This window comes from Eufriesea mexicana, unplaced genomic scaffold, assembly GCF_001483705.2.
Source record: "Eufriesea mexicana isolate 0111107269 unplaced genomic scaffold, ASM148370v2 scaffold953, whole genome shotgun sequence".
Taxonomy (NCBI): domain Eukaryota; kingdom Metazoa; phylum Arthropoda; class Insecta; order Hymenoptera; family Apidae; genus Eufriesea; species Eufriesea mexicana.
Genome location: NW_016909094.1, coordinates 46,359 through 56,135, shown reverse-complemented (window position 1 = coordinate 56,135; position 9,777 = coordinate 46,359). Strand labels below are relative to the sequence as shown.

Here is a 9,777-nt window from a genome sequence, read left to right as displayed (position 1 = left end):
ATATATAATACATGTAATAAATATATATTATGTTATATAATATAATTATATTGTATATTGTAAATTATAATTAATATATATATATATATATATTATATAATATTATAATATCAATATATAATAGTATGTATATATAACGATAATAATAAATTAAATTGATAAAAAGTAAATGAGTATGTGTAATTATGTTTGCATTTCGATAAAAATCGATATTAATTTTATCAAATTATAAATTAATTTTAGAAATTTAGAAATATTAGAAATTACACAATAAAAATAATATTTTGGTATTATTATGTAATATTATGAATTTTAGTAACAATAAACTTCTTCCACGGATAAACTAAAAGAACTAAACAAGAATAATTCATATAATTAGGTGAATTTAAAACGTCACAAACATAGACGTAATCGAAGTACCTAATATCTTAGAAAGTCATATTTCAAAATTGTCTACACCTGTATGCTCAATTATTTTTAAGCGACAACTATACTCGGCGAAAACAGAGTAAATGCACTGTGCTGTAAAATTGAAAGGAATTATAACAAAATAAAAGGTTATTTTTTCAAAAAATTGATATTCCAATTCAAAATTCGATTTATCTATAAAAGAAGCAATATTCGGAATTAAAAATATATTTATATTATATAATCAAGCATTAGTTTCTGTAAAATGTTTCAAAATTACGAATATATTTTAACTTATCGTACCACATCGTACTTTAAGCAGCTAAAGCAGATTACTTTTTCTCCACGACTTACATATTCGTCGAACGAGGAATTGTCATTTCTTCATGACGAACATACTCGTCGTTGAACAAAGCATTGTCACCTCTTCGCGACGAATATACTCGTCATTGAACAAAGAATTGTCACCTCTTCGCGACGAATATACTCGTCGTAAACAAAGAATTAACCTCTCATTGCGACGAATATACTCGTCGTTGAACAAAGCATTGTCACCTCTTCATGACGAACATACTCGTCGTCGAACAAAGAATTGTTACCTCTTGGCGACGAATTTACTCGTCATTGAACAAAGAATTATCACCTCTTCGCGACGAATATACTCGTCATTGAACAAAGCATTGTCACCTCTTCATGACGAACATACTCGTCGTCGAACAAAGAATTGTCACCTCTTGGCGACGAATTTACTCGTCATTGAACAAAGAATTGTCACCTTTTCGCGACGAATTTACTCGTCATTGAACAAAGAATTGTCAACACTTCACGACGAATATACTCGACGTAAGCGTCAACAGAATTAAGAACACCAATTGTCTTCAATGCCGTGACAAAAAATAGCAAGAAATTTAATAATAAAAACCAAAACGAAACCTGTTCTCACCTGTTGGAAATGAGCTAGGTCAGTGTCCGTCAGCAGCGCCGGGTCAGCCTCAGCAGCAACGAGACCCTCTATCCTCAGGATCACTGCGATCCACAGGAAACACAAAATATTCCACCGCCTCATCACGTCGACGATTTTCCTCTCTCCTCTGTTATCGACCGATGTTCACACTCTGCTTGCCTTTTTCTACGAACTTCACCACCGGAACATCCACACCCCACTACGTCTCTTGCTTTTCTTCCTCCGACGTCGAGTTACTTTCCAACTTGCTCGATCGAACCGAATAATAGCACTACTTCCTCGTTCTGCCAACCTCTGTCGAACTTCCCTTCCTTTCTCTTCCCTTTTCTTCCTTCCTCGTGGACGCGTGAATGGACAGAAGCAAACACAGGAATCAAATCGAAGGAAGACGCGAAGAAATTGGAAGACGGCCGAAGAACAGGAGAGAGTCGACTGACAGAACGAAACGAAACGGAATGAAAGCGTTTGCTCGAAGGGGAAAATAGCGTTCTGAGAGCGTGTTATAGAGAGGAAGAATAGCCGGCTTGTTCCTGTTTCTCGTGTTAGCGGAGAAACGAAAACAAGAGGACAATGGCGGAGACGCGTCAGACTTGCTTGGCTGACAAGTTCACACGTTGACGAGGACGAGTTCAGGACTGTTGGAGATCGGAAAACGTCTGGGAGTTTTACTTCTCCAGCCGGGGAAGAGTTCCTCCGACATAGACCAGGTGGGAGACCAACAGGTAGGACGGTGAACGTCGGTTCCGAACGAAAACCCACTTCTGTCTTCTCGTGCTACCTCGTTCGGCTGGAACCTCCACCATGAATTTATGAGAGTGCACGTTTTTGCATTTTCCTAGAGTTTTTGTAAATGATCGATGGGAAATCCGCAGTGTCGGTGATCTGTGGTAGAAATTTTTGGAATACTAAGGGAAACCAATGCTATTTCCTGGTTACCGCGTTCGATTGGAATTTGGACGACATATTTATGAACGCGAAAATTTTTGTATTTTGTTGAAATTCTTGCTAATGATAAATAGGAATCTGTATCTATAGTAGGAATTTTTGGAAACGTAAATGAAATTCTGCTATTTCCTAGTTGCCTCGTTCGATTGGAATTTGGACGACATATTTATGAACGCGAAAATTTTTGTATTTTGTTGAAATTCTTGCTAATGATAAATAGGAATCTGTATCTATAGTAGGAATTTTTGGAAACGTAAATGAAATTCTGCTATTTCCTAGTTGCCTCGTTCGATTGGAATTTGGACAACATATTTATGAACGTGAAAATATTTGTATTTTGTTGAAATTCTTGCTAATGTTAAATTGGAATCTGTATCAAGGATCTATATTAAGAATTTTTGGAAACGTAAATGAAATTCTGCTATTTCCTGATTGCCTCGTTCCATTAGAATTTGGACGATATATTTATGAACGCGAAAATTTTTGTATTTTGTTGAAATTCTTGCTAATGATAAATAGGAATCTGTATCGAGGATCTATAGTAGGAATTTTTGGAAACGTAAATGAAATTCTGCTATTTCATGGTTGCCTCCTTCGATTGAAATTTGGACGATATATTTATGAACGTGAAAATATTTGTATTTTGTTGAAATTCTTGCTAATGATAAATAGGAATCTGTATCGAGGATCTATAGTAGGAATTTTTGGAAACGTAAATGAAATTCTGCTATTTCATGGTTGCCTCCTTCGATTGAAATTTGGACGATATATTTATGAACGTGAAAATATTTGTATTTTGTTGAAATTCTTGCTAAGGTTAAATTGGAATCTGTATCAAGGATCTATATTAAGAATTTTTGGAAACGTAAATGAAATTCTGCTATTTCCTGATTGCCTCGTTCCATTAGAATTTGGACGATATATTTATGAACGAGAAAATTTTTGTATTTTGTTGAAATTCTTGCTAATGATAAATAGGAATCTGTATCAAGGATCTATATTAAGAATTTTTGGAAACGTAAATGAAATTCTGCTATTTCCTGATTGCCTCGTTCCATTAGAATTTGGACGATATATTTATGAACGAGAAAATTTTTGTATTTTGTTGAAATTCTTGCTAATGATAAATAGGAATCTGTATCGAGGATCTATAGTAGGAATTTTTGGAAACGTAAATGAAATTCTGCTATTTCATGGTTGCCTCCTTCGATTGAAATTTGGACGATATATTTATGAATGTGAAAATATTTGTATTTTGTTGAAATTCTTGCTAATGATAAATAGGAATCTGTATCGAGGGTCTATAGTAGGAATTTTTGGAAACGTAAATGAAATTCTGCTATTTCATGGTTGCCTCCTTCAATTGGAATTTGGACGATATATTTATGAACGTGAAAGTTTTTGTATTTTATTGAAATTCTTGCTAATAGTGAATGGAAATTTGTTATAGAAATTTTTGATATTATATGAGGAAGCAATACTGCGTTTTCCTTGTTGCCTCATTCGATTGGAACTTGGACGATATATTTATGAACGAGAAAGTTTTTGTATTTTATTAGAATTTTTACTAATAGCGAATGGAAGTATGTGGTAGAAATTTTTAGAATTATATCAGGAATCAATTTTATTTTTTATAAATATAACAATACGACAAAATTTGTTTATTTCAGATCATTTAAGTTGAAATTTCAATGTCGTTAAAACTTGTTTAAATAGAACTGTATGTTTTCGGTAGCGGCATGTTGACAATAATATTTTTATTAATAATAACAATAATATAACAATATCGTGACAATAATATTATATATTTTATAGTAATAATTTTTTTTGGATTTTCAAATGAATTAGAAATTGTTGGGTTTGTATTGTGAGTAAATGGATAAACTAATATGAAGTTTTATCGAACACGATAATATATTATTAAACACGAATCATTCTCGAAGACTCTCTCACACACAACGTCTATATGTGATGACTGTCATTCAGATACTGATTGTTTTTACGCCACTCTATCATACTCGTCACACACACATTCTTCCACACAAACATTCCTCACACTCATACCACACATTTTATTATATTACAACCACTACTACATGTATTGGATAACCTTATCATCTTGAAGTCTAGATAATGTACGCGTGTACATGTTTACAAATGTATCTTAATTTTATTAATCTATTAGATTAATTTTATATTAATTTTATCAATTTATCTTTTACGAATATATCTTTGCTAACGACAGATAGAATTCACCCAGACATCATTCTTCCAGAAATTAATACCGAACGTCTGTGCTAAAAATTTTTGGTTTCATATGGGAACTTTATCCTGTTTTTCTTTTCTTAGCTTCATTCAACTGGAACCTTGATAGTATATTGAAGAATGTGCGTATTTTTATATTATATGATTTTTACCAAAAAATCGATAGAAGTCTAGTAGGAGTCTGATAGAAATGTATAATAGATATTGTGGGATATTTTTTGGCATTATTAGGGTAGCATGGTAGAACCCTTTCTATAGAGAACACTTCGCCAAGTTTAGAGAACCAGTTAGGGGCTGGCTGCTAGATGGGTCATAGGAGGTCGGGGCCAGGCCACGTGAGGTGGCCTCGCGTGTAAACCCCGTGTGTATGACTCTTTGGAGAGCCTAACCCGGAAGGAGGAGTCTCTTCCACCCCTGAGCTTGACGCGAAGGGAGCTTTTTCTTCCTTCGGGGGAGGCTCTTGCCTTCCAGACGGGCTTAAAAGGGCCCGCTCTGGAAGATAGAGGAGAGTTTTGAGAGAGGCATTAGAGAGTTGTGGTAGTCCTTGAGAGAGTTGAGACCGAGAGTTGTGATTGCGAGAGTTACGCGTTATTAAGAATCGAATAGAAAATACATTCTGCAGTGAATTTGAGTATTCCGAGGTACTCTCCAGCGAGTAGAGACTGTGTGACTCTACAATACTATTTTCAATGAATCCTCTCCAAAGATGAGAACCTACGTATAATAGATATCAGACAATAAATATAATAGATATTAGTACTAAATATTAGAATTCCTTGGAATGATATGAAAAACGAAGCCTAGTTTTCTTCCCTCTATTATTTCAATCGACTGGAACCTCGACAATATATTTACCAGAGTGAACGGTTTTACATTGCGTTGGAATTTTTGCCAACAACAGATAGAAACCTGAAGTGGAAGTTTACTGGGTATGTGGTTTATATGGTGCGAATCGAAGAAAGTTAATTTAGTAAAAGAAGGAACTGAAAGACTTTGAATGGCGAATAAGATAGTTGAGTAACAGAGAAAGGTATCTAAAAAAAAAGAAAATAAAAAGAAAAATAGGAAAATAAGAGAAAGCATTAAATAAGAGAGGAAAATACATAATTTTATTGTTTGGCTCATAAATAAGAGAAAATAATGTGTGAGCCTACTAAAGAGGTCTGTTATGACTTTTCTGAAGAATTATGAATAGTGACAAATAACGGATTAATTATAACAAAATAAATTATAGTTAAACTATTCTATAATTTCTTAGGATGTTTCTTTCAATAGACTTATTGGATCTAAATCTTTCAAAATTTTTGCTCTTGCAGTTGCTGAAGATATGTATATAACTGCTTTTAGTAAAAATTATGTTGACTTTTATGGATGATGAAAACAGATAAAAACGCCGGTATATATATACCTATCTATTTTTGTCATATCGCTTCAATTATTATTATTACATGTCATATCTGTTATATTTAGCTTACGCGTTATAAATTGGTAATTTTAATATTAATAAAGAATATGTACAATTAAAAATATAATAAGTTAGGATATTCTTTATTAATATTAAAATTGCACAAACCGACACACGCATAATAGTATACATATTGTTTTGTGGTGTACTCCAATTATATTATATTACTATATTTATACACACACACATATATATATGTAGAGATTGTGTGGTTGTTAAATAATATAACTACTATTTATTAGACATAAAATAATAATATAATACAATGTGCGGTGACGGTAAAGACTACGAATATAGATATATATATTTCAACTAAACTCTTACGACTACGACACATTTATACCTAACAACACGATTACAACTAGCAACACGATAACAACTCATAACACGACTACAACCAACTCTCCAGCACTGTCTCTCAAGAAGAAGCGTCTATCAAGAATCTTCCCTTAACCATTTCTGCCTTCTTTATATACTCCCTAAGAAAGCCTCCCCCAACACGACCAAATATGGTCATGCTAAGGGCCTGACGCATCGCCGGGGTTTTTCCAAATGACCTGGCCCTCGAACCCTCGGCGACTTTCCAACCCAAAGTCACCTACACACGAGATGGGCATTCCGCGATACTACATATATAGTATATAATAATGCATATAACGTATTATTATATATCATATTTGTCATATTTAACTTACGTATTGTGGGTCAATAATTTTTGTGTTAATAAGGAATATTATATCTTATTATATTTTTATATTATGTAATTATATATATGCGTTGATACTTGTTTTAGAATTTACCATACTGAATTAAATTACTAAGAATTATAATTTGATGTCTAACTACCCATGCAAGACAATCACAAAATGGCGTTGAAAGACGTAAGTCCGAACATCGACGACTACCGACGTGAAAAGTGAACACTTCGCGGCGCGGTGCCCCGTTCAGTAGCGTCATTCCGACGGCGCGGGCTGCCGTATGGAAATGGTTAACCTGAAGTGGATAGCTTTAACCTCTTAGGCACCGAGCACCACTATAGTGGCTTTCGCGGATGTATTTTTCTGTATGACGCATCACTATTGTATATCGTCAGTAGGTTGACCGCAATTGGCGACGGTTAATGACGGACCAAATTTCTTGAGGAACTTGTGTTTTTAGTGGACTGTATATTTTGTAATTGTTCCGGTTAACTCTTCTGAACTCTTCGAATGTTATTTGCTGACTGACTGGTACTGACCAAACTAATGACATCGCACATGGCCTGGTCCCTTTCTTTGCAGGCCTATTCTCAGCCAAATCCTAAGTGCTGTTGCCTGCTTTCTAACATTAATGGCTAAAGAAAGCCTCGTGTCCGGTGACCCGAGGGAAATAAAGAATTGTTTGAAAATGCATTGAAAATGAAGATAGAAAGGACACGGAACTTGAACTAAAACAGCAATTAGAATCTGGCTGCCAGAAGACCCTAACGGTCTTCTGGGTCTATTCTAAGCAAGGGACGAACAAAATACCGGCATGACATTCCAAGGCTTAACAGTGGCGTTGAAAGACGTAAGTCCGAACATCGACGACTACCGACGTGCAAAATGAACACTTCGCGACGCGGTGCCCCGTTCAGTAGCGTCACTCCGACGGCGCGGGCTGCCGTATGGAAAGGGTTAACCTGAAATGGATAGCTTTAACCTCTTAGGCACCGAGCACCACTATAGTGGCTTACTCTGATGTATTTTTCTGTACGACGCATCACTATAGTGGCTTTCCCGGATGCCATCTCTGTGTGTTTTAAGACGTACCATACTGAAATGTACTATTAATTATTAGAATGCATTGTTAAAGTTAAAATGCGCGTTAAAATCATATCTTAATTTTAAAAAATTTTTTAAATAAATATTTTTATAAATACTAATGAAAAATTATAATTTAATCATCAAACACTTCATTCCAATGTTGTCGCGTCGCGTCGCGATCTAAACTCTCGTGTTTCAGGGACGGTGCAGGCCGTCTCGCGACTACGACACGTGTTGCCCGCCAAATGAATATTGGGCAACTGTTTAAGTTGCACGAGCAGAAAAGCGTCGCCTCTCCGACGGTCTACGTTTCGAAAGGAACCGTGGCGTGTTGCTGATTCGAAGAGAACTGTTTCAAGAGAACCGATGTCTCTGAGAGCTCGATCGGAAGTCGTTGCAAAGAACCGATGTCTTTGAGTGCTCGATCGGAAGTGTCTCGACCAAGGGCGTTCCCTTGGTTCACGAATCCGTTACCTTGGAGTGAGGGAAGGTTCCCCCGAAAAACCACGATAGTGGAGGAAACCCTCTCCTCCAAGGTGGGGTACCTGGGGTTCACCCGCGCGCCGGTGACCCCATCGGCCGTTTGTTACCCCTAGCGAAGGCCTGAGGCTTCCAACGTGTGCGGACCACGTGGAGCCCTCAGGCCTATTGTCAGCCAAGTCTTAAGAGCCGTCGCCTAATTTCGTTAAATTAGGGATTTCCAGGATTCTCGTGTTCCGCGACACGAGAAGTCAAAAGAAAAAAGGTACAGCAGTCAAACATGCTGAAGGCATGGAGCGGGAAATTCCGATGACGAATTGTTCGACCCTAAGACCTGGCTGTTGGAAGACCGTAACGGGTCTTCCTTGTTCCACGACGGAACAAATGTACTCGTGTAAAGAACAGCATTATCCGTCACACATTGCAGTGCCGTATCATTTACACGTAATTCGCGTTGAACTCTGTCGTACCGAGAAACAGCCCCGCGTAAAGTTCCGCCGTGCCTAAGAGTTAATCTCAAAGGGAACAGTTGATGTTCACAAACAATGAGTTTCAAACAGTTCCAGAGTTATTGGATTAAGGAAAAGAATTGATTGAAAGAAGTAAACACTATCGAATATTTATGTTAAGATTAGATATGAAATTAGATGCATATAAAAGGTAACTAAACGATGAAAAAGAGTCAAATAGTATCAATTGTCGTAAAGTAGAGTAGTCATAGTGCCGGTCTGTCGAAGAATGGCTATTAAACAGTGGGCAAAATGGACAATAAGATGTGAGACCGTTTTAACGAGTAACACACACAGTATGGTTATTTATAATGGGGTTTTGGCCAACGTTACGAGTGCCCGGAGTGGTTGTCTTGTACTAGCGAAGTTCGAGTGGTTATTTGGCAGTGTGTCTTTTGGGCTGTCATGGTAGGAGGATTCGGGACCCTTGACTGGTGTTGCGGCCCTGGGACCGCAATGTCCCAGGTTAAGTGAAGGACTGTATACACTCGTCGTCACCTAGTCTCACGAAAACAGGACAAGCATCACGATCAGACTATCAGCCGGGATCCACCATCAACTCTGCGCAGGAAACAGTAACACATCTGAACACTAGTTCAACCACAACCAGGTCTAACTCTGTTAATTTAGAGTAGGCCGCATCCCAGCAACATTGTCGCATTTGTGTAAACGTGATTTACAACTCCGTGAAACTCCTATCGTGCGAATTGCAGTGTTCGGGACGCAACAACTGGTTATCTTGGATTGTATTGTGACGACAGCCCACATGAGTCACTAATAGAACTCCAAAGTCCAAGATGCAACCCTGTGACGGCAGCCAACACGATGACTAAGACCAATGACTAAACTCCAAACTAATAAACAAAACAAAAATACAACGCCTTTCGAGCCGCCTAGGATAAAATAACAGGAATGTATATATATCCCGACCCCAAAAACCGAATAAAGTTAGTTTTT

At 36.8% G+C, this 9,777-nt stretch overlaps 1 protein-coding gene across 1 annotated transcript in view; it reads right to left on the bottom strand.

Annotated features, from left to right (window-relative positions):
- Nucleotides 1-1,474, bottom strand: part of LOC108547209 (uncharacterized) — a 60,248-nt gene extending 58,774 nt beyond the window's left edge. The window contains exon 1 of the mRNA XM_017899619.1: nt 1,352-1,474. Within this exon, the coding sequence (XP_017755108.1) occupies nt 1,352-1,474 (123 nt within the window). The remainder of the gene's footprint in view (nt 1-1,351) is intronic.
- Between the last annotated feature and the right edge of the window lie 8,303 nt (nt 1,475-9,777).